A 26,642-nucleotide genomic window follows, 5' to 3' on the forward strand; every position below is an offset into this window, starting at 1 on the left:
CAAACCAATGACTGCTGCTATGAATATCTGCATGTAAAGCTGTTTGGAGAATATACACATACATACACACATATACATATATTGTGTAACACACTACAGTTGCAATGGCACTTCAACAAACAATACAGAGGAATGTAGTGTTTTCGGTGGAGAGAGGCAGAATTGGAGATGGAACAGCCATGACAGGTGTAAGAAAAGGCTGCCGTGGACAGGGAACATGGCATTGTGAAGGCAGGCAGGCAGGGTGATGTGTAGTTGCCCTGGAACATGCTGCTCAGTGCATGATCACCCTGGCTCCCAACCACAGGGTATCCGAGATGGAGAACAGTTCACTTTCTGGACTGGTACTCCCTGAAAGACACCAGAGTCTGTGCTGCCCCTGGAGGCCACATGGGTATCTATGGTCCATGCTACACCTGAGGGACATGCTGTTGTCTGTGGTCCTTGAACCATCCCAGGACATGTTCATGTCTGATGTCCATGTGGATGCCTGTGGTCTGTGCTGCTACCTGGGACCACGCTGATATCTGTGGTCGTGCTGAGAGGGCAGGCTGCGGAGGTTGGGGGGTGTCTAAGGGCCATGTTACCACTAAAGGACATATTGATGTCGATGGTCTATGATGCAGTCTGAAACCACGTTGATGTCCAGGGGCCATGCTGCTGCCTGGAGCCGTGTCGATGTGAATGGCCTATGCGACTGCATGAGGCCATGTTGAGATCCACGGTCGGTAATGCAGTCAGAGGTCATGTTCATATCCATGGCCTGTGCTACTGCTGAGGCCCATGACAGTGGCCTGTGATCTGTGCTATGGCCAGAAACCATGTGGAAGTCCATGATACATGTTACTGCTGACCGTATAGGGCAAGAAAACTTCTTTTGCAGTGGTATCGATGACTTCTGACCCACAGTTGAGAATGAGAGACATAGAAGGCTTCTGTGACCTACCCCCTACAAAAAGAGTCTAGATAGAAAGTCTGAAGAGGACTGTTAAAAAGAGATAGGGATCCTGAATGAGCATTTCCCAGCTGATGTTCTAGAGAAAGTGAGGGTGGGAAGGGGCTGTTTCCTTGCATAGGATGACCATGCTCTAGTGAATATATGGGCAACATAATCCAGACTTGGTATTTTTTTTTTCTTTTCTTCTTTTTTTTTTTGGGGGGGGGGGGGGGGGAGGGGAAGAGAGTGCTGTCAAAAAAGGGGGTAAACCTGGAAAGACTGGGGGGAGTGAATATGATTAGGGTGAAATATGAAATATGAAACTCCCAAATCATCAAGAAAAATTTTATGTTGAAAATAAAAAGACAAAGAGACATTACCAGAAAAGCATGTACAATGTTTTTATGAAAATCACTACAGAGAAAGAAAACACTACATACTCAACTATTTAGTAAGCTAACTTCACAACACATCAGAATTATTACACGCCATTATAAATAAGATTGTTGATGGCTCAGCACATAAAGGCACTTGCCTTGCAATCCTAGCAACCTAAGCTTAATCCCAGGAACCCACATAAAGGTGGAACAGTTTAGTGAGGTGCTCTCTGATGTCCAAAGATGCAAGTAACAGATTACATCAGGTGCCATCTGATGTCTAAACATGGTACATGCACCTTCCTACATATAATATATAAGCACAACAATATCTTTTAATGTAAAGATTTAGCTTTTGAAGATAAGTTTCACAGACAAAATCTTTGCTATAATAATCCATGTCAACAGAGAAGAAAAAGTTATTTCAATTTGTACAGATGTAAAAGATTCCTCATCTTTACTTGATAAAAACATTCAAACAGCAATAAAAGGAAACACTAACATTCTAAAAGGAATCTATGAAGGAAGCAGATGGCCACTGAGTTAAGATCTTCTAGAAATCACCTTACAGACACACAAAACTACCCTCAGAATAATTAAGGTGACGAAGTAAGAGCCCACGGTGTTTGATTTGATTATAACTTGAAGAAGACAAAAGGAGAAAGAAGGCGAAGAGGAAGAAGAAGATAAAGATGAAGAAAACAAGCCGAGGAAGAGAAGCAATGAAAAAGGGAGGATAGAAGTACTTGTCAGCCTCCTTTTCCAACTACAAACAAAAATACGGAGTTTAGAAAGGTTTCTTGCTTCAGAGAAGGCAAAGTCTAGGCCTTCATCTTGAAATCCAGTAACAGGCCCACAACTGGAAGAACCTCTGGACTATTAAATCGGTAACTTCAGACTGAGCCATTGGAACTACAATTGAAAACTATCTTCATCACCCCTATTACCTCTAGCTGCAGAACAGGAAGCAGGATTCCATCCAGAGCCCCAAAGCTAGCTTAAGCTATCTTGGAGGTCAGTGCCATGCCCATGATGATAGGAATTAAAAGCCCTGAACACAGGCCAAAGCTCACATATGAAACTCTGGAGCCATTATACCCGTCCCAGCATCAAAGACCTGACTGAGTTTAAAGGTAGACCCAATTTTGGCTCACATCACTGACATCCTGTAATGGGCCTCAAGTATACATCACAGCTTCCCTGTAGCTGTGTGACTTAAGTACAATACCAGAGCTGGGAGTAACTGCATGCCGGATTGGTAGAAGCAAACACGTGAGCTTCCTGGAGGCAGCTCCCTATTTTTTTTTTTTTTTTGTACAGCTGATGAATGGCTGTATCCCTGGTTTAGGCAAAGCCCTAAAAATTTTGCCTCAAGATTTCTTATTGTTGCTATACAGTCTTTCCATGCTTGCCTCATATATCTGGAATGGCAGAGACCCCCACACTGCTTCACTCTGTTGGGAAGATTTTCTGCAACTTATTTTAAAGATGTACCTTCATGACATAGTGCTGTTTAAACGAACTGATGATTTCATAATCCCTGATGATGATTTTAAAGAATTTCTGACTTAAGTAATTTTAAAACCCTCCTGCAGTACAGCAAAAACTGCTAGGAGCTCTGTGAACTCCCTTATGTTAAACACATCCTGAACAATACAAAGCACACTGTACATGGAACAAACCAGGGTTTGGGTTATCTTCTACTATTGAGAATTGAGAAAACAAGCTAGGAGCATGCCTCTAGTTTGTCTTGATCCCTTTTCTATTGCTCTCAAGAGACACCATGACAGGAAAAACTATAAGAGAAAGCATTTAATTGTGGGCTTGCTTAGAGATGAACTGCATTGAGGTGCAGGGATCATGAAGGCGGACAGACAGGCGTGGTGCTAGAGCAGTAGCTGAGAGCTACAAGTTGGAGGCGGAGAGAAAAAGAGGATTGGCCTAAGCATGGCCTTTTGAAATGTCAGAGCCCACTCAATTAACATACCTGCTCCAACAAGACAGTACTTCTTAATCCTTCCCAGAACAGTTCCACCAATTATAGAGCAAGCATTTGAATATATATGAGCCAAAGGGGCCATCCTCATTCAAACCACCACATAGTAGAATGGCTAATCTTAGCTATAAACTTGACGTACCTGAGAAAGGCTCTCAATAGAGAAATTGCTTCCATTAGATTAGCAAAAGAGGCCTCATACAACCTAACATTTGCAGGCTACTGTCACTGCTCTTGAGAGCAACTGCTCTTGGCAAAGCCCCCCAGAGCTTGACAGTAAGACCCTACTGCTGAAGACATCACAACCCTGAGTCATAAGGGCAAAAATCAAGCCTATACAGACCTGCAAGCTTCATCCATACCAGAAAGCTTCATAGTGTAGAAAGGTGCTGCATAAGCCACTAGAAAACTAATGTAACCATGAGTCGTATCTAGCTATGCCTCCTACAAGCTACAACAATGACTGCTGTGGCAAGCCCTGCCCACTACTATAATGGCGGCACAAACGTGGGAGTAACTAACCGCTGTCTGATTAGATTTAAGGCCCCTCCATGAGGTGACAACCCCTGCTGCACCATTACCAAGCTAAAAATTCAGGGCTAGACAAGTAATGGGCTCTAGAGGAGAAACTACTACTATTATTATGCTGTGCTGGGTATATTTACATAAACTTGACACAAACTACAGTCATCTGAGAGGAGGAAATCTCTTTATGGACTGTTGACCAGCCTAGAGAAGATTTTCTGAACTAGTGATTGATATGGGAAGGCCAAGCCCACTGTGGGTGGTGCTACCCTTGGGCTGGTGGTGCTGGCTTCTGGAAGGACACTGAGCAAGCCATAAGCAGCAAGCCAGTAAGAAGCATTCCTCTATAGTCTCTGTATCAGCTCCTGCCTCCAGATTCCTGCCTGTTTGAGTTCCTGTCCTATCTTCCTTCAAGGATGGGACTACAATGTGGAAATATAAGCCCAATGTAACCCTTTCCTCTGCAAATTGGTGGTTCATCAGCAAGAAAAACCCTAAGATACATGCTCAATGGATATAGCATTAAACTGACTCCTCGTAACTTCTCCTCACACATACCGAACAATGCCTAGCGTGATCCTCATTTGAAAAATTGCTCTTCGCAGTAGCTAGTGGTTATCAGTGACACGCAACTTGCCAAGGTGTGACGGATAAGAGACTGCAGAATAAAGGCAGCATTTATATCACACTCCCCCTCACTGGGCTCAGGGATCATTTTGGAAGAAGTGGAAAGGATGTAAGAGGTGGGTGGTAGATGACTACAAGAAAACACTCACTTCTTCATATGGCACGGCAGCTGCACATATGAACTCGCTGTTGTAACCGCATACATAAACCCTGTGCTGGCCTAAAAGACAAGAGCACACCCCAGCAGGAAGAAGGGAGTTGGGCACACGGTGCCACTCCTAGATGTGGAGGTCTGAGCATTACCAGCTGCTGGGGAGGGGAGACAGTTTAAGAGCACAGCTCCTGGTAAGGTCACCTACTCTCTAGTGGGGACCACACTTACACTTCCAAGAATACTGGGGCAGCACAAACTGGTCTTGAAGGATTTTTTTTTTTTTTAAAGAATATAAAGTTAAGAGGGTAGGGAAGCAAAGTTGTGAATCTGGGAAGAGTTGGAGGAGTGAATATGATCAAAACACAATGTATGAAATACTACATAATAAATAAAAATATATATACTAAAAAATGAATAATTTTAAAGTAAATAATGGAAACTGATAGTGTAGAAAAAATTACAAGACATGAGTCTAATTAAGGGACTAATATTGAGGATACAGACAAACAATAAAAACTTCAAAATTTGTGTGGCAGCTCTTCACAAACTGAAAAGTACCATGTAATCCAACAATTCTAGAAATAGAATTGATTCATTAAAAAACTAAAAACAAGGGTGCTGAAGAGATGGCTCAGAGGTTAAGAGCACTGTCTGCTCTTCCAATGGTCTGGAGTTCAATTCCCAGCAACCGCATGGTAGCTCATAACCATCTATAATGAGATCTGAGCCCTTTTCTGACATGCAGATGTACATGCAGATAAAGCACCCATATAAATAAAATAAATAAATATTGTTTTAAAAAACTGAAAACAAGATTTCAAAGAAATACTGGAACATTCATGTTCAAGGCGGCATTATTCTTGAAAACTAAAATGTAAAGTATGCCAAAGATCCAAATAGATGGGACATTCAGACTTAGAAAAGAATGAAATCCTGACATGTGCATGCTACGGCAGATAGATCTCAATGACACTGTACTGAGCGAAATAAGCTAGTCGATTGTATATTAAATGTCAAGAACACTTTACCACAATTTTAAACATGAAAGAAATAATGTAAATAAATTAGATTACCAAAGTATTTCCTTGAGGGCTAAGATAGTCATGACTTGATTAAAGATAAAATCTGCTGTGAAGAATTTAGTACCCTTCAACAACACGGATAATAATTTTCCAGTGCAAAGATAGTTTGGTGTCAACTCAGAAGACTACAGGCCAGGAGACAAGGAGGAAGACTTCTGCAGTCACTAAATTAAGAAGCAACAATGTGAGTTAATATCATCTTTAAGCACAGAAGGTGAAGAATTGTGAAGACAAAGTGAGAACTGCCCACTGCCTGAGTTTTCGTTCATGTAATTATTTATGATGGTAATATTTTTGGAGAAAAGATAAACATATACACAGACTCAAAAAAAATCACAACAACACTAGTTTGTTTGGAGTTTTGTTTTGGTTTGTTGTTGTTTTTGTTTGTTTTCGGGAAGATTGGTTTTTCAGGACAGGGTCTAACTATGTAGCCTGGCTGACCTAGAATTGGCTCTGTAGTTGTGGCTGGCCTCGAACTCATAGAGATCTGCCTGCCTCTTCTTCCCAAGTGCTGGAATTAAAAGTACACCGCACCACTGCCTTAGGTAGTTTGGTTTCTTATGGCCATGGGCAAATCACAAATACTACTTTGAATGAAGTTACCACCATATACTCAAAGTAAATGAAAACCATAACCAATATATATTTTATAATACATTTTTACTAAATAATTTCTCTAATTACACTTAAGATAGAAACAAAATTGTTAAGTCTTGTTCTATACATCATCCTATTTTCTGAATATGATTAATTCCATTTTTCAGTAAGTAAACCCATTTATTCAAACCATTTTTCCCCTCTGGACAATGCAAATTACCTGAATGTTAGCTGGGAACGTTTCAGCAGCCTGTCTAGAACGCAGGAGATGAGGAACAATCTTTAACTTCACTCTGGTACTGACTGGGTCTCTTTTCAGCTCTGGCTTTAGAACTGCTCCCTGGGAAAAATATGTTTGATTATAACAGTGCTTTAAAATTATTTGTGGCTTTTTAACTCTTTAAAGTTACTGAAGATTCCTAGGTGTTGGAGAGAAGACCTAGTAGTTAAAAACATTTGTTGCTTTTGCAGAGGACCTGAGCTTGATTTCCAGAACCCAAATGGTGGCTCACAACTATCCATAACTCCCGTGTCAGGGGATCCAGGGCTGCCTTCTGGGCTCTGAGAAGAGCATACATGTACATGATAAGCACACAAACATGCAGGCAAAATACTCACATATAAAAAAACTAAATAAATATAAAAATCTGTTTTAATTACTGAAGATTCCAAAAGTCCTTACTTTTATCAGTATCACCTACTACCAACTGTTACATTAAATATAAAACTGAGAAATCAGAAACATCAATAAATATAGTAATTTTTCTTTTAAAAGACACTTTTTAAAAATTACACTGAGGAAAAGAGTCATTTTATATTTTTTGGAAGTATCTTCAGCATCTACCTTACTAGAATACAGCTGGGTTTTTCCATAATCTGCATTCAAATTGCTGTGATAGCTCTTTTGTTTGAGGGAATAAAAACCCAGTTTAAACAGACACATAGTCAGAAAGTAGGGATGATTTTTACCTTTTTTAAAAATTGTAGATCTCTAATTCTACATCAAAACTTAATAAATAATGGTTTCTTAAAGTTTAGTTGTAATTTGGAGTTTAGGCCAATTTGGTGAGCTCCTACAGGTGCTGCTAAATAAAATTCTACTCTCTGTCTTACAGTTTGGATGGGGTTCTTAGATTGTATGCTTTTGTAACACCATCGGTCATCTGGAAATTACTGTCTTTCTGAGTTAAACAAATGTTTCAACATAAAATACCTTCAATAAACATTTTTTAAAATCTTCCTTCCAACAGCAATCTCTTCAGGAAATATTCAGAAATTAACAGAAATTGCTATGTTACTGAGTCAATGAGTTCAAATTTCCCACAATTCTATTTTTTTCCTTGAAAGTTCAACTTTCATCATTCCGAAAGGAAAAAAAGAAAAATCACTTCAGTTTTCATGGATGTGTTCTCATTTTCTTTTTAGAGAAAAGGTCTATCAAAATACCAGTCACAATAACCATAGTTTACTTACCTATTTTTCAAGCAAAATAATTTCTAATGCTTCATCAAGACAGTCTTTAATCATCTTACCTCCACTCTCCTCTCTCTCTCTGACTCTTCCTCCTCTCTTTCTTTGTCTCTTCCTCTCCCTCTCCCCTCTTCTACTTTTCCCTCTCTTTCCTTCTCCTTCTTCCTCCGTAAGTATGTGACATGGCTTTACTTTGATCTGTGATTATGACCCCGCACAATATATACCCGCCATTAATCGTACGACATTTACGCAAATATCAACTTAAAAAAAAAAAAAACTGGCAAATAATCTCTTGCCTCTACAGATACCCTGAAAAGTTCTTTGTGACTCCAAAGAGGTCAATAGACTATACTCTGAAAAACAAAACACTCAACTATCCAACCCTTTCATTTTCTACACAAAGAACATGAGGTAGAGAGAGGTAGATTAGCCAAATTTCTCTTCCTCACACAATCCAAGAGTCTCAATTCATTGTTCTTTCTGAGGCAGCAATTTAATCTAACCTACTTATGATTGTAAAAGAGAGCAACCAAACACACAAATCGTACTGTGTGTTTGGACTGGCATTTGGAATAGTTTGAAACATGGTGAGGAGAATTTTTTTTAAGTTTTATTCATTCATTCATTCATTCATTCATTCATTCATTCATTCATTCATTATGCATACAGTATTCTGTCTGCATATAGACCTGCAGGCCAGAAGAGGGCACCAGATCTCATTAAAGATGGTTATGAGCCACCACATGGTTGCTGGGAATTGAACTCAGGACCTCTGCAAGAGCAGCCAGTGCTCTTAACCCCTGAGCCATCTGAGGAGAATTTATTAAGCAATGATCTTACTTTAAGGCAACAGAAACCACTTTTTGTTCTAGATTCTAAACCAGAAAGTAGTAAACTACAGCTCATAAAGCTCACATGACCATCATTTTTTTAGTTTAAAAAAATTGCTTTTATATTTTTTAACAGAAAAAAAATCAAAAGAATAATATTTTGTATCATATAGAAATTGTATGATGTTCAAATATCGGCATCCACAATTTTACTGAAATATAACCATTCCCATTCAGTTATACTATTGCTACTTTCATGTTACAGAAACTTAGTAATTATAGCCTTAGAGGCTATAATGTCTGCAGAGCCCAAAATAATAGCAGAAAAAGTTTGTGAATACCTCATCTAAATAATGTATCATCATTATTTATACATCTACATTGAAAACACCAAATCTATTAAACTCACCTTTTAAGAGTTTAATTCACATAGACAAATATGGCTTAAAACTAGTCATTCATAAAACATAGATTCAGCTTGCAAACCAAGTAGGGGGAAAATAAATACAGTTCATGTCAACACAATGCTTTTTCTCCTGATGTGAGACTAAATCAAAGCAACTTACTTCTTTTGTCTTCAGTGGTATATCCCCAAGGTATACCTTGTACATCTTATTAATGATGGCAGAATTATTCCAGTCAATTAAGCTATGGAAGGTTAATAAAGATGGTTAAAATTATTTTGTCCCCATTTCAATGGTTAAAAAAAAATAACCCCAATACTTGTCAAGGAAAACTGTCAGAAACACACAAACAGAATGGACAACTGATACTGTGGAAGAGAAGAAATGAAAGGGTCTACCGTCAAACTTAGCTTTAAAAACTACAGATTACTCATTCCATTTCTTCATCTTGACTCAAAAAATTACTATAGCCAATGGCCCAACTTGGCACCACATGTGGGAGAAAACAAAACTGGACAAAGTTCCTCTATACAAGTTGCCAGAAGAGCAGCATGGAGCTGCTCAGCAGACACACGCTGCACTTGGTTCAAAAGCTCTCGGCCACTGGTTGATGCTTCTGTTTAACCATTCAATATTTAAAAGCAATAAACAAAATAGTTTTATGGTTCAAATACTCCCTAGGAAACTTAGAGCCTACTCTATTTCTCCAACATTGTTGTTTGATTCCTGGCATCATGCAACTCCTTATCTAGCCAAATGGCTTCAAGACCTAAATCTGAGAAGTCACAGTGCCACTTGTCACAGAGATGCATCTCTATTTGAACGCTAGAAAAAAAAAAGCTGAGTTGGGATAGAGTGACTGGATAAAAAAATAAATAGCCCACCACCCATCACCACCACAGTGGGCCTCACGCACTCATTTTATAAGTCCACTAATAATAAAATTGTCCATTTCACTTTACTGCTGTAGTTCTCTCATGCTATCGTCTTTCTGACTTTGAACACTGGTTTTGCTTTCAATTTATGCTGTATTTGTGTAAAAACACTTTATTATGTTGCTCATCTGCTTTTCCAACATACCTTACCAATTTGCCTCTTCTTTGGCTACCCAAAAATCCCACCATTTTTAAAGGCATTCTACATTTCAATTTTAAATACTATTCACCTACATCTTTTCTCAGCTGTTTGATGCTAACTAATCCTAAAGTTATACCACTATTTCCCTTTTATGAAACTTCAGGCTTAGAAAAGTTCAACCAAACAATTAGTTTAAGAAAACCAAATAAATGCCTGGAAAGGAAATTTAACCAGTGAGGAAATTTTTTTTTTTTACTGCTCCTTTTATTTTGCTTTATCAACCTTTTTTAAGGTTTACTTTTCTGACTACATTTTTTGTTTGTTTTGTTTTGTGTTTTTGAGAGAGGTCACTCTGTGTAGCCCTGGCTGTCCAGGAACTCATTCTGTAGACCAGACTGGCCTTGAACTGCTGGCGATCCTCTGCCTCCTGAGTACGGGGGTTAGAGGTGTGTCTTTTCAGCGTGATAAACACTGTAAATACCTGCAGAGCGCTGTGAGCTTCTCCTCTACAAAACGCGTACCTGCGTGTTCTCCCACAGAATCCTGTGATCTTAATGTGATTTCATGGTATGTGCACGTTTTTATCCTCATGCTTCCAACAACCAAATCTACAATATGGTATCAAGAGTGAGGCCAATTCCGGGCATGGTGGTGCACGCCTTTACTCCCAACACTTGGGTAGGCAGAGGCAGGAGGATATCTGTGAGTTCAAGGCCAGCCTGGTCTACAAAAAGAGTTCAGGACAGCCAAGGGTACACAGAGAAACTGCCTTAAAGGAAAAAAAAAAAAAAAAAAAGAGAGAGAGAGAGAGAAGAAAAGAATGAGGCCAGTTCAAACTTAATAAAAAGTTTTGAAGGAAGAATTCTTTCAACACTCCAAAACTAATTCTCTTGAATGGATACTAGAAATACTCTACGTTATAAGCAATAAGAAAAAAAATTGAGACTTCAAAGAATGTTAGAAAAAAATATGTAGCTCAATTTTCTTACTCTAGTCATGCAAGAGTAAGCCTGGCTCTCAAATCCAATCAGTAAAAGACATGAGCAAATATAAGCTCCTGGCTAACACCCTCCCTCTATGCCCCTTTTCTTCAACTGTGGGTCAAGACTCCCACATGGGGTCACATCACTAAATATGGGGTGATAACAAATTTTGAGTAGTAGAGCTTCTAAACATGGAACAACCAAAAATATATGCAAAATCAAATGTAATGAATCCACATTGCTGACTTACGCTGCATCATGCAGCTTCCCTGCAGCAATTGGTCCTAAATGTTCAACATGCAGATTTGGCACTGAACTGTGCCAGTCCCCACAACACAAATCTATCTCATACACTGTCCACCCACAGTCACATATAAAGACTCTCAAACAAAAAGGATCATAAGAAAAAGTTTAAGAAGCCCCGCTATACGCCACCTCATATGCTGTGGAGTGGCAAGCCACTCCCAGCCACCACCGTTGCCCAAATGTTTCAATAGAACAAACTAAGTCCCATTAAGCTCACTCCCTTATCTCATTATGCCTCCTTGCATGGGTCTTAGAGAGAGCAAAATAAATACATGCGACATTTACAAAGCTTGATGTCATTTTCGATAGTCTTCTGCCTTGGAACATTACTTTAACAAAATATTTGTAGTCAGCCTTCCGGACATGGTAACACACACCGGGAAGCCTCAGGAGGCAGAGGCACAAGGGTGGGCAGCCTAAAGACAGGCCAACAAGACCATCTCAAAATAAATCAGTTGCTGAAATTACTCCTGATTACAATATAAACATATATGCAGGCCCTCACCATGTAGCAACAGTTAACTTTGAACGCATGAGCTTCCCGCCCCTGCTCAAGTGCTGACTTATGGCATGAGGTACTCAGCTTAGGAAGAGGAGCACGACCCACTTTTGTCTTCCTTGACTTTAGTTTTTAACCAAGTAGATTCATTTTTATGTTACTCTACAACCTATGTGCATATCATTTCAAATTTTATAATTAGAATAATGTATTTTATTCTACTTTATTTATTATTACTCGAGGAATAGCTTATATGTTGCTACATAATTTTTATAATTTTAAATGATACACAATAGTCTATCAAGTAATTTATCACTATTGTGGAAATTCAATGCGTTTTTGTTTTTCAATATCTATGAGACACGATATGTGACTAAATTGATAACATTTCTAAATATATTTTTCTTCTTTTGAATGATGTTAGAGGTAAAATTCCCAGATTTGTTATATAAATTTTTTTTTATGATTCACTGCTCAAAGAGGGCTTAAGATACAGCACTTCTAGAGAAACTTATGAATTTAACAACAGTTATATCTATATTTAACCATAGGTACAAACTGGTAGCTCACTGTTCATTTTCCATTGATTTTTATTTCACACACAGAATATTTATCTATCTACTACTTGTATCTCTTTTCAATGTAAATTTAGATTTTACTCATCAATTCTTTTCAAAAACCTGTTTTTTACTATAATATCCACAATACATACACATTCATTTGAAAAGTGATGTTAACTGGTTTAAGCCAGAAAAAGAATCAAATCTTAATTAATTCTTAGGTCTAACACTTTTAACATTAACTTTCAGTTTATTTGCCTAGCCAAAAGTTTCATTTCTTATGATGGTATTCCTAACCTACCTCAGCTTTGAAATGCATTTTCAAATAATTTTTTTTCTTTGATACAAAATTTTACTCTTTGGTAAACTTTATTTAGTTACAACCTAAGTATGCACCCATAACACGCCACAAAGCTTTAAGAACGCAGGCCTTTCTGTTTTGAAATCTTAAGTACTTACCTCTGCTTGCTTTTCAATTCCAGGTCTGCCGCTGTTGCCACACTATGGCGTGTGTCACTAGAAGCAATCACCAGGTGGAGAACAGCTTCAAGTTCAGGCACCTGTTCAGCTTCTATAAATTTCACTATGCCCAATTTGCACTGTAGATAAGTGAAGGTAGAGAAAAAGCATGGTCAGGGAAACAAAGAACATGCACTAAAGTCACTGTTCAACATATCGACATGGTCATAAGCCACGGGTGAAAGTAACAGCAGAAGCTCCTACTTGGGTATACTGTGCTAGACACCACACTAAATCACAACCTTTCAAGAGTTCATTTAACCCTCACAATCTATGAGGTAGGTATCATTATAGACATTTTTAGATGAAGAAACTGAGGCAAGATATTTTAAGATATCAAAATACATAACACATGATGAAGGCAGTCTTCAAAGATAAGTCTCTGCCAACAAAACGATGATTAAGAGTCTCCCTGCTGAGGTCACACAGCCTTCCTAGACTAATAAGGACTTAACGTCTCCATCTGTGTCCTCCAGATAAAAGGTGATACATTCAGGACAAAGTGCTTGGTGGATGTTTGTGAGAAAAAAAGCATCTGAACAACGCACATTCCAGAGCCTTATTCTATTGTTAACATGTACATTCTTGTCCTCTATTTTAAAATACTAAAAACAGAGAACATGATTTCAAACCCATTCTAGTCAATCCAAGCGAAACTCAATCCAACAGTTAGTGTTTAAACTAATCAAGCTCAATGAAGCACAATAAAGAGTTTAAGAGCTTCCTGAAATGTGAAAAAGCTATGAATTTCACTACAAATCATTCTGGGACAAATACATCTGAAAAGCAAAACTTTATCTTCACTTTAAACACCAGTTATATAAGATATGAATAAGGAGTGATAAAATATATAATTATTAAATAAAAATTTTTGAAAATTAAATAAGAATGCCAATAAAAAGTGTAACTGATCACAAAAAAAGCCTATCTCTCCTTCCTGCTCAACATAACTTACTCCCTACCCAACTTATAAAAAGAGATACAATCTGAAAATGCATTATTAACATAAACTGCAATGGGATGTGGGATGGTTATGGAAGTCAAATATACAACACATAATGAAAAATGTATAAAAACTGAAAATGATAAAGTCTCATCGATATGACAATTAAAACATTACATATAATCTGTTTTGTTTTGTCTTTCGAGACAGGGTTTCTCTGTGTAGCCTTGGCTGTTCTAGACTCACTCTGTAGACCAGGCTGGCCTGGAACTCACAGCAATCCGCCTACTTCTGCCTCCTGAGTGCTGGGATTAAAGCCATGTGCCACCACGCCAGGCTTTCATATAATTAAATTTTATACAAACATTTTTTTTTTAATCCTCAAAGACTATAATGTGACAAGTAAAATGTATTATCTAAAACTGTTCTCACACACACACACAGATTGAGAGACAGAAAGACAGAGAGCGAGCGAGCATGAGCAAGACAGGAGGCAGAACTGCAGACAGTTTGTTACATTGTTTCCGTGAGGTGCTATGGATTGACCTCAGGGCCCCAAGCCCACCTACTACTAGGCACTCTATCACTGAGCATTCTTTTGGGAGGTTTTGTTTGTTTATTGTTTTTATATTGGGGATTATTTTGGGGGGGGGGCGGACAGAGTCTCAAAAAAAGTATATAGCCAAGGATGACTTTGAACACCTTGATCCCCCTTGCCTTCACCTCCTGAGTGCTGGATTCCAGGCATGCACCAGCAGGTCTTGGTCATGGAGTGCAGAGACTCAACCATGGCTTCATGCATGTTAGGTAAACACTCTTACCAAAGCTACCTACCCAGCACCCCTCAAGTCTGTTCCTGACTACTTAAACCTTTACCTTTATAATCAGGATAAAAATAAAAGGAATGTTTTTAAACTAAAAAGAAAGATTAATACTTAGCCAGGCAGTAGTGGTGCACACTTTTTGTGCCAGCACTCAAAGGAGGCAGAGGTAGGAGTATCTCTGTGAGTTCTAGGCCAGCCTGGTCTACAGAGCAAGTTCTAAGACAGCCAGGGCTACACAGGGAAACCTTGTCTCGAAAAATGAAGAAGAAAGAAGAAGGAAGAATAAAGAAGGAAGAAGGAGGAGGAGGAAGAGAAGAAACAGAAATTGGTTTATTTGGAAGAAAAAGTATTCAAAAGTGAGAAGTTTTCATTTTTTAAACTTTTCATTTTAAATTATTCATTTCAGCACCAGATTATAAAACAAACAAAACACGTACAGAGACCTTTAAATTCAACAAACAACGACCAACTTAAGACTATAAGTGAACAACAGCAGTAACTAGTCTCCAGTATATTCAGCTTTAAGCCTCAGAGAAGACTGAACTCAGAGTCTACTAACAGAAGGAAGACCTCGGTGAATCTCAAAACCTCAGCACCTTTCAGAAAAAGCTCTTAATTTTGCTACCTCATCAGTTGCTGTGAGGATTAAATGAGATAATGTACTCAAAGCCCCCAGAACAGTGTCTGCCACAGGTCATACTCAATAGAGTGGTTTCTGTGCTCACACTATGGCTTAAAGAGGGAGAATGAAGAGTAAAACCAGGAAGCAAATCGAATCAATTGTAACCCTCATACTTGCTTATTTTGCCCTCTCCTGAGAACACTTTTGATCAATGGTCACTTACATTCCCAAAAAGAAAAGGATCAAATCATTGAGACTGCTATGGAGAAATAAAGGAAGGATTGGAAGACTAACCCATGTTGCTTGAATTCCAAAATAATTACATACTGATTTCTGTTCTTCCCTGAGGTGCCTGATGACAGACACAGGGAGGCACCTTCTCTGTAGAGCACCAGTCATTTTTAAAAGCTGCTCAGAGAACATCTGTGTCCTGTTTAAATCCAGAATAAAATTCTTAATGCCAATTTTTAAAACCCCAAGAAGAAATATAAAAGGGAGTCATGCTTTTCCCCACATTGTCACTTGTGAAGTATAGAGGTTCCTCACTTTACACAAAATGTACAGCCCTAAAAAACTGAATAATGAGATAAACTGTATTTTAAGTGCACCAAAGGAGCCAAATAATTAAGACCTATAATTATACATTAAAATGATAAAAACTAAATATGCTCAATATGAAAGGGGGTTACGCATAATACTTGACAAATGTGAACAATGTTAGAAAAACATAAGATCATTTCCCACTCCTCCCTTTCCCTAGGGCTTTAACAAATAAATGCCAGGAAAAAAGAACACTACATAGCTTGCTCCTTTCAAACATATTCCTTAGAGAACTTGAATATACAGGAATAATACTGCACATGCTTCCATGAACTTCACAGGGTAAGTGTTCAAGGCCAACTGACATGATGAGCAAACTATAATACCTGTTCCAACTGTTCAGGTGTCCATGGGTTATCACCAATAACTCGTTTTGCTGCATAAAAGCTCATTCCTGGGGGAGGCTGTGGGATTCCGGAACCTCCCACACTGTTTGAAGAAGAACCCTGTGATGAAGATGAATTTTGGCGACTCTGGGATTCATTTAACACATATCTGAAAAGGAAATAAAACCTTAACTCTCTATAAAAACATGTGAATTTGTGAAAAAAAAAAAAACATCAGTCCTTGTATTTCACTAGAACACTGGTTTCCCAACCTGTGGGTCAAATGACCCTGTCACATGGGTTGCTTAAGTCCATCAGAAAACACAGTATTCACATTACAATGTATTAACAGTAGCAAAACTACAATTCTAAAGTAACAAACAGCAAAAGTAGTATTATTTTTAGGGTCACCACAACATGAGGAACTACTTTAAAGGGTCGCAGCATTAGGACGGTTGAGAACCACTGAGCTCTAACAACAACTAAAATAAACATTTCCACATAAAGAATCATTTCTTGTTTTGTTTTTTTTTGTTATTGTTGTTTTGTTTTTTGTTTTTGTGTTGTTGTTCTTCCCGAGACAGTTTCTCTGTGTAGCCTTGGCTGTCCTGTAACTCTCTGTAAATGAACTACAACACTTAACAACAGTGAGTACAAAACATTTGTATCAATTCCAAGTACACAGTATCGTCTGTTAAGTTAGTATCTACTCACTGCTTTTTGATTTTTAGCTGACAAATACAGACCTGTGCCTGCTGAAACCACACACTGTGTTCTATGCGCCTAAGAGAGCTTCTACAGTTATTCTTCTTTGTCATTCACATTAAATAACTCACTGAAGCCTCTGCCAAACTGCCACCCATACTAGCACATAACATTCTAAAAGTTAAAAACAAAGTAAAAGGGGTCAAAGAGAAAAGGTTAGGGCCTAGCAAGATGGCTCAATCGTTAAAGGCATTTGTCATAAAAGCCTGACAACCTGAAGTGTGAGTCCTGAAGCCCATTAAAGGTTGAGGAGGAGAACCAATTCCACAGAACTGCTCTCTGACATCCACTCATACTCCATGCACATACAAACAGTAAAGAGTTAAAAATAGAAAGTCAGAAAAAATAAGAATTTTCCCATTGTATATTCAAAGCTTGTCCTTTGAATCTCCTTGTCATTGTTATCTTATTCACTTTTTAGCTTGTACACAGTAGAAATAAGACCTCTAATGAATTAACTTGATCCAATTAAAACTAGTATTCCTCATAATCAAAATAAATTTTATATAAATATTAATTAAAAATCCGTTTAACTCTTTAATTCTATATGATAAATCTGATCATAATAGATACTAAAATTCTCATTATAATTAAAGAACCACTTGGAAGCTGTGGTGGTTTGAATGAGAATGTCTCCCTTAGGCTCAATACTTGGTTTGCAGTTGTTGGCATTTTGGGGGAAGATTATATCCCCATAACCATAAGGTACAATTCTGCTGGGGGAGTCACTGAGGATGAGATTTGAGAATTTATAGCCTCATCCTACATCCAGTTTTCTCTCTCTCTCTCAGCTTCATGCCTGCAGTAAAGGCCCTAGAAAATCAAGCTACTAACTTAGAGAAGGAGAGCAAACTGAAGAGAAAGACTCATACAGCCTGAGCCTTCTTGTCTGTACTAAGGACAGATGATATGCAGCTCCACATGCCTGGTCCTCTATAGACATGTATACTCGAGATGAGGGAAAACAGGAAGAAAGTAGCACTTTAGGCAACTACCTCTGGCAACAGCGCCAAATCAGTAGGCTAGTAGCAGACCATAATCTGGAAACTACACCAGATTCCAAAGTCTGATAAAACATATCTTGACTACAAGGGGCTGATATTAAGAAGATGAAGATGGCCAGGTGGTGACAGTGCATTCTCTTAATCCCAGCGCTTGGGAGGCAGAGGCAGACAGATCCTTGAGTTCGAGGCCAGCTTGGTCTACAGAGTAAGCTCCAGGACAGCCAAGGCTACAACAGAGAAACCCTGTCTAGAAAAAAAAAAAAAAAAAAAGGTTGAAGATGTCAATGGTGTGATAAAAACACAAAGTACTACAAAGGTAGTTCTGAGGCACAGAAAATAGAGCAAATATGTCTACAGAGGATTAGAAATGTCTGTCAGAAACAGAGCCAGTGAGATTATTTTCAAAGTGACTTTCTGTTATTTCCCCTGCAGAGAAACAGCCTAGTGAGAACTAACTGCAATGTCTTCAAGAATGAGACGCCAAGTGCATGTGGAGGAGTATGAGCCACTGAATGTATAGAATGACTGGCTGTTGAGAACCCACGGTTCTGAGGTGTTATTAAAATCTGTGCTAAAAATCAGGCAGCTCTATAGCATTATTTGAAGACATGAGAGAGATAAGCAAAATGCAATATGTATATAAAATATATATCATAGTGAAATCCATTATTTTGTACATTTAGTAAAAAAACAGAAAACAAAGATAAGTTGGGGTGATCTTTGTGTGTACTGTGCAAAGATTGGACATTCAAATGGTGATTTCTGTACCAGCAGACAGCTGAGGACAGGCCAGACTTTGCTACTGCTATTCTTTTACTGAATCATATTTTGCAAACACTCCCTCCAACACCTTCTGATTGGTTTCATAAAGAGCTGAATAGCCAACAGCAAAGGCAGGAAAGGGAGGCAGGACTTCTGACAGAGCTAGGAACTCTGGGCAAGAATCAGGCACAAAAGATCCAAAAAGAACAGGGTGTCAGGACTGAGATGAGGTGACAAGCCCCGTGGCAGAATGCAGATAGGACCATTTAAGTTAAGAACTAATTGGGAATAAGCTGAAGCTACAACCAAGCTTATAGAATCCAATAAAAAGTCTCTGTGTCGAGGGGACAGAAACCCCACAGGAAGATCAACAGAGACGACTAACCCAGGTCCATAAGGGCTTAAGATTCTGATACAGCAGCTGAGGAGCATGGATGGGCTGGACCCCCGCACATATGTAGCTTGGTCTTCATGTGAGTCGCCTGGAGAGTGGAGGAGAAGGCTGTTTCTAACATGCACTCTAGTGCCTGCTTTTGGATCACTTCTCCCCTGGCAGGGCCGCCTTGCCTGGCCTCAGTGGATGAGAATATGCTCAGTCCAGATGTGACTTCATGTGCTGGGGAGGGTTGTTACAAAGGGAGGGGCTCCTCTTTTCTAGAGGGAAAGAGGGAGTAGAGAGTGGGGGAACCTGGGAGGAGAAGAGGGAGGGGGCAGTCCTTGAAATGTAAAGTAAATAAACTTAAAAAATAAATAAAAAAATTAAAAAAAGAGTATCCGTGTCATTATTCAGGGGCTAGCCTGAATAATGGGACTTCAAAGATATGAGAACAAAACTGTAGTAAGAGCTAAAACTAAATAGATCTAAAACTAAAATGGTAGTAGTGCAAAGAGATTTCAGGACATCAAGGAAAATGGAAACTATGGAAAAAATAAAAGTTGGATATAATTTCCTAAGGGTACAAGGTGCTAGGAGACTGGACATTTATTTCAGCTTGGGACAGGTGAAGTCTAAAATACATACAGCCAATATGTAGCAGAAATGGTCTTTACTTTTTAGGATCCTCAGAGATGCATCCATTCTCAAGTAAGATAAATCATTTAAAACCACACGTTTTTCTTCATTTGTCATTTTAACTCACCCATAAGGCATCAGAAGAACATCTAGCATAAAGTCCAAAAGCAGCTGCACAGTCTTTGGTTTCTCAGCAAGATTAAAAGGAGAAGCTGATTTTGATGATTCAGCAGGGTATTTCATGTGAAAAAGGGTTGGTATTAAAAGATGCATTAAGCTGAAAGAAAAATAAATCATATTTATTGTAGATACTTTATAAATCAATGTTTATACATGCAAGTAATAGAAAAAAGACTACTTACTAAAAGTAAGCAATTTTATCAGGAGCTATTCATTTTTAATATTTAATGATGTACAAAGTCCTATTTTAGTGAGTAGCCTTGACTTCCCAACCCCACCACTCAGGAAGCAGAGGTAGGTAGATCTCTGCGAGTTCAAGGCCAGCCTAATCTATTTCGAGGCCAGCCAGGGCTACACAGAGAAGCCCTTTCTCAAAAACAAACAAAAAACTCCAAGTATTAAATGGTAATTGGTATATAGCCAACATAGTTCATCACTTTAAAAATCTAGAAAAAGAATATATAAGCGAGACTTAATGTTACCAAAAGGTACTTCATATTCAATTTTCGATAAAAGTAAAGTTCAACATGTTCTTTCAATAAAAATTTACTTCAATTGCTAATTTTAATTGTAAACACCTATAGTTTCTTTTGTTCAGGGCTTATGAGGCCCTGGGTTTGATCCCCAACACCATTTGTTGATTAGAAAGCAAATCAGAACTGGAAACATCTTTCTAATTGACAGGTCTAAAATACAGTTTTGTTTTGTTTTTTAATTCACTAAGTCCACAAACAAATGCTGTCATCTAAGTCCTTCTATTCTTCCAGTGCCTATATTAATAATACTCTATTGCTTCCAAAAATTGCTGGAAAATGTTTTATCCATCAAGACAAATGTTTTGATGAAAATGTTCTTTTAGTTATTTAATGCATACATGGGTATTCTACCTACATGTATGTCTGTATACCACAAGGATAGCCTAGTGCCCAGAGGTCAGAAGAGGATGTTGGATCCTCTGGAACTGGAGTTAACAAATGATTGTGAGCCACTATGTGGGTGACAGGAATTGAACTCGGGTACTCTGAAGAGCAGCTAGTGCTCCCTTAACCATTGATACATCTTTCCAGACTAATAATAAAGACTTTAACATCACATAAATTAAGCACTTAGAAAAAGATGACAAAAATTGAAGTGGTTAAATCTAGAAAAATGTCAGTCTTACACATTTTTAAATGTTCCTATCAAAAACTTCATAATGCTATTAATAAAACAGTAGCTAAAATATCACAGAAAATTCAAACATCTTTTAGCTAAATGACTCCAAGCTTTTCCATTTGCCATGTAAAACCAAATGTGACCTTTATTTGAAAGGCAAAAGTTACTGACTCTCGCAAATGGACAACAGGTAAATAAGGAAACCATACCTATCCTGCTGTGGCTGAGGCTTCCCTTCCATGGCAGTCAGAAGCGTAGGGGCCAGTTCACACTGTTTTTCAACTGGCAGGCGAGGATAGCCCATCTTAACATAAATTATAGTAAAATTCTAATGCAGTAAGAGAAAGCAAGTGAGTATGAAAGGAAAAATATTCCTACAGTAAGTTATAGTTCTAACAAAAACATCACAAGAATCATCCTCTCCACAGGTTTATCACAGCTTAACCAAATTACCGTATCTCAGGAGAAGAACCTAAGTACAATTTCTTCAGGCTGTTTCTTTTAACACAGGATTTTTAATGAAAGGATGGTGACTTAACCTAAAGCAGTCATATGTGCAATTACTATTACTAGGAAGAAAAAAATAATAATCATTTAGCCTATCTAAATCCACATCGCGAACATTATAACCAGCTCTCCCAGTCTGCTATATTAATCCTAGATCACATGTTAACAAATCCCAGGCTCCCATTTCCCAGCTGGTCAGTTACTAAAACCATCTTTGGAAACTGCAGCACTCTGTGGTCCTCTCTCCAGGGAACAACTCTATGGATGACATGAGCCAGGGAAGATGACTGCTGCGGATGTGATCAGTGGTTCCATAAGCCAAGGAAAATTTACACCTGAAGCAAACCCATGAATATAAATCCGGATTTACATATGAGAAAGTTGCTTATCTGAAGGACTCTCTACAAAAATGACCAGGCTTCATAAGGCCTGGTTACTGGGTCTCAATATTTGTATTTGCTTAAAAGAAAGATGCTGTCTGTAATAAAAACGTATGTCAAAAATAGCCACAGCACCGCCCAAAGTTTCTGACTCCTGATAAAACAATTTGGGAAATTTTGACCCATTATTAAAAATTACAAGAACCAGAAAAAAACACTGTCTTCACATAATACCAGTATTTTTTTCATTCTGTTTTCATAAAATGGAATGAAGTAGAATACTTGCCAGTCTCAGATTTACTCCACTACAAAAGTATCTTGAATACACACATCAGAAACAGTACTGTTTTATTACGCCTGTGTACTGCTATAACCCTACACTCTTCAGATGTCTCATACATAAATCAAAGAATCAAATCACTATTATTTACATAAAAACAAAAATTATAAGTATTTGGTTGGGATATAGCTCAGTAGAATGCTTGCCTTACATGAAAAAGGCTTAATCTTCAGCACCACAAAAATACATATTATAGAGTACCATAGGACATTTATGTTTACATTATATACTGTTTCCATTAGGTTACACATTATCCTTAAATATCTATCATTTCATTAAGAAAAAAACCCAGAAAAGGCTTTTTTTTTTTAGCTTTCTGCAAGTTATTTTACTGCTCCTGCATTTGTAATCAAGAAGAGCATCCCATTATGCTGCTCAGGCTGGCCCTGAATTTCTAAGCTCAAGCAATACTCCTCAGCCTAACAAGTCTCTGGGACCACAGGTTCCACCCACACTGGGTACAGTACCTCCACACAGCGGCTTCTGTGAAGTGTCACAGCCTTGTCTCCAGTCACCCTCACTGGGCAGCAGCACACCAGAGGCTCCTGTTCTCTAACTCGGTGCCCAGGAAATAACCTTCTCCCAACTTGTGATAACTGCTATTCTACTCTCAATTTCTATGAGATTACTTTGTTCAGACTCTGAGCTAAATTATCCTTTTTTTATAGTAAATACCTGACAGTCTTTTCACCATTTCTTTGCCCATTTCTTTGGCTATTCATTACCAGATCGAAGCAGTATTACCTATGACTCAGCACTCCGTTGAGAAAACAGCACACCATTTAAACAAAAACTGTTTCAGGTAGGTGTGGGCTAAGAATGAAATTCTAAGCTTGCCAATATGCATTGATGCCATCAACTAAACATTAAAAAGGCTTATTATAAGCCAAAATAATAATAATAATAATAATAATAATAATAATAATAATAATAATAATAAAAAATTCAAAATAACTCTCACCGTGACAAAGGAAACTGCAGCAGGGTCCTGGTACTGAACCAATAGTGTCTCTACTGGGAGTTGTATTTTGGGGCGGCTTTTTATACGTTTATTCAGATGGACCAGCAGTTCCATCACCTAAAGCAAAGACAGAAGAACTGAAGTTACCAATCATACCTTAAAATAAATTCAGTTCTTAGATATCACTTATTTTAGAGAAAAATAGTTACTTATTCTTTTATGGAACATAAAGTTGATATCTCAGAAAGGAATGTATCAAAGTCAGAAACACAGTATCTGCATGTTCCAAGATACCAAGTATATTATTAGAATGTAAAATGTAAGATTCTACTGTTTCTAGATACACTTGGTCTGTCAACTCAAGAAGTACTTCTGAGAAAATGTGGGAACAACCGAATTCTAGGGATTAGATTTCAAGCAGAAATCTTTTAGACCTTTTAAAAAGGAACAGGGTGTCTAAAAGAATATGGCAAATTATATTTAGCTGAAGCCCAGAGTGGTAAGGATTCAAAAAAGCAGGATCTAAACTATAATAGAATTTAGCAAAACACTGAAGTATGTTTACCTTATCCTGAAAAAAATCATCTGATACTACTAAAGAATTTAAGTAAAAAAAAAAAAAAAAAAAAAAAAAGGAAAGAAATCAATAATTCCCGTGGAAAAAAAGGAAAATATACAAGTTTCTGATACATGTCCTCAAGTCTTACTCCACCATATTATGTTCTAAGAAAGAAGAAATTGAACACTGAGAAATGAGATGGTTTTTAATTTCACCTAAGAAAGACTGAACATTTTTAACTATTCTGGAGGGCTGCATCTACGATAAATCATTTCTGAAATATGCACTGAAGCCTCAAAGCACACATTAGTGAAAGCAGTTCTGGGTAAGTATAGTACTGACATGAATAGTTTTAGACATGCCCTTTGGGGTGTGTATGTATATATATGTGTGTGTGTGTGTGTGTGTGTGTGTGTGTGTGTATACACACATATATATGTACATATATATACATACATATGTATATACACATATGTATGTATATATATGTACATATATGCGTGTATATATATATACACACACACACACATTATGTGTGTGCGCGCGCACGTGCTTATCGTTGCTGGATATAAATCCAAGACTAGAAGTGCTCAGTTACAAGGTTACACACACATGCCCAGTTTGAGCATATACTTCCAAGCAGTTTCCAAAATGATGATAATTTATGCTCTACCAGTAGTATTTGAGAGCTACAGGTGTTTCTCAGACTTGTTAACATCAGATATGATCAGGCATTAGCTTTCTGCTATTCTAATGATCCAGAACAGAATTCTACATAACAACCCTCATTTTCCTTAAATTAAAAAAATGTGCACCAGCCGGATGATGTTGGTGCATACTTCTAATCCCAGCACTCGAAGACAAGTGTAGCTCTGTGAAGGAGGCCACCCTGAACTACAGAGCAAGTTCCAGGACAGCCTGGGCTACACAGAGAAACCCTGTCTCAAAAAAACAAAAGCACACTAATTAGTACAAAACAAAAAAACCCTAATGTTGTAGCTGTCTTTCACACAATTTATTCATAAACTGACAAATGTCTTATATAATATTGTACTTAAGCTTGGCATACATTATGAAATTGACAGTAAGGACTCAAAAATTAAACAAAATCAGTATGATAAATTCTGGTTATATCAAAAGAGTAGCTACTTAATATGTACAAGGTCTTGGGTTCTGTCGCCAACATAAAAGAATTCAAAAATGGATGGTTGAGATTAGGTATAAATAAGTTCTGCTTAAAAATAAATCTTTTGCTGTGTGGTGGCTCACACCTTTAATCCCAGCATTCAGGAGACAGCAGAGGCAGGAAGATCTCTGAGTTCAAGGCCAGTCTGAACAGAGTCTGGTTCCAGGACAGCCAGGGCTACACAGGGACACCTGTCCCAAAAAAACAAAATAAACAAATCTTTCATGAGTCTTATTTTATATAATTATTAAAAAGGAAAAATTGCATTCTAAATTTGTGCTCAATATCTATTCCTTATTATCAACAATACTATTCAAATAACAACTATTACACTGGTTCTGTAATTTACAAAGCATAACAGTATACCACTACATACTAGCAAAGTAGGGACACGTATCAAGAGTCTACTGTCTAAAAATCAAACTACTACACAAGAAAAGTTCCATAACTGCCTTCGGAGTCATCTTTTAACCCCTATTTACTTTGACTGACATTGGATGAACTAAATTTCTTTTCATAAGTAGAAAAAAAAATTAATGTATAGCTATTACACAGAAGCAGTACCTGGCAGAAACCAGCTTAATTTTGAAATTACTTGTCTATTAAGTCCCTATTTTAAAAGCACATTGTTAGTCTTGTGACATAAGGCAAATTTCCTTACCTTCTCTGAGTCCCAGTTTTTTAATCTATAAAACAGGAGTATCTATACCTCACAGAATTGTTAAATTGAGACACTGTCGAGTAATTTTGGCTACTACTATTAATTTCAGGGTCATTTTCCCATTTGTAGAAATCAAGTGATAGTATTTCAAAAGCAAACAAGATATGCCAAAGAGCAGCACAATGTTAAAGTGTACCAGCATTAAGTATCATTTCCTTCTCCAAGAAGACTCCAAGTTTGCTTAACAGCAAATCCCTTTGCTGACCTATGTTTACATATGTATATATATTACATATAACATACTATAATCACTAATAAACTGTTAAGCCTGCACATCAAAATGCATGAAGCCAAATATATTAGACAGGAAAACTACAACCATCAAAGTCCATGACTGTCAAAGACTAGAAGACAGTTTGTCAAGACATAACAGCAAGCAGCCTCAGCGCATACTGAGCTCCACATTCTATAAGCAAGGATATTTTTTTAATCTTCTACTTTAATCTTCTACTTTAGGACTGGAGATGTAATTCAATGGTGAACATGTGCTCCTCATGCACAAAAGCCTAGGTGGCAGCCCTCCAAAGTACCACCAAAAAAATTTAAACAATCTGTGTAGTCTCAGCCCAGAATGTAATAAAGCAAGGAAAAAATTTCATCAAATACTTCAAAACTAGAAACAATTATTAATAATTAAGTAAAAAATAAAAGCAAATATTGCATTTCATTGTAACTACAAGGTATAACCAAAATAACAAAGACAAGTTCATAAATAGATTTTTGTTCATTCTCAGCATTCTTGAAAACATGTAATTAATTTTAAAAATATTTTATTTGGTGATCAAGCTTGCATTTTAAATTTTAAATCCTGGCTCACCATTCATTATTTGGTCTTTTAAAAATTCA

The 26,642-nt window shown here is 37.6% G+C and overlaps 1 protein-coding gene across 4 annotated transcripts in view; it reads right to left on the reverse strand.

Annotated features, from left to right (window-relative positions):
* Positions 1 to 26,642, reverse strand: part of Ecpas (Ecm29 proteasome adaptor and scaffold) — a 117,170-nt gene that overhangs the window by 60,358 nt on the left and 30,170 nt on the right. For all 4 annotated transcript variants that reach the window (XM_055611747.1, XM_055611748.1, XM_055611744.1 and 1 more), the window contains 7 exons: positions 23,331 to 23,447; positions 21,352 to 21,470; positions 19,935 to 20,084; positions 16,265 to 16,433; positions 12,890 to 13,029; positions 9,168 to 9,249; positions 6,519 to 6,638 (listed from right to left, as the gene is read on the reverse strand). In XM_055611747.1, the coding sequence (XP_055467722.1) occupies positions 6,519 to 6,638; positions 9,168 to 9,249; positions 12,890 to 13,029; positions 16,265 to 16,433; positions 19,935 to 20,084; positions 21,352 to 21,470; positions 23,331 to 23,447 (897 nt within the window). The remainder of the gene's footprint in view (positions 1 to 6,518; positions 6,639 to 9,167; positions 9,250 to 12,889; positions 13,030 to 16,264; positions 16,434 to 19,934; positions 20,085 to 21,351; positions 21,471 to 23,330; positions 23,448 to 26,642) is intronic.

Source organism: Psammomys obesus, unplaced genomic scaffold (assembly GCF_907164565.1).
Source record: "Psammomys obesus unplaced genomic scaffold, mPsaObe1.curated_primary_1811, whole genome shotgun sequence".
Lineage (NCBI taxonomy): Eukaryota > Metazoa > Chordata > Mammalia > Rodentia > Muridae > Psammomys > Psammomys obesus.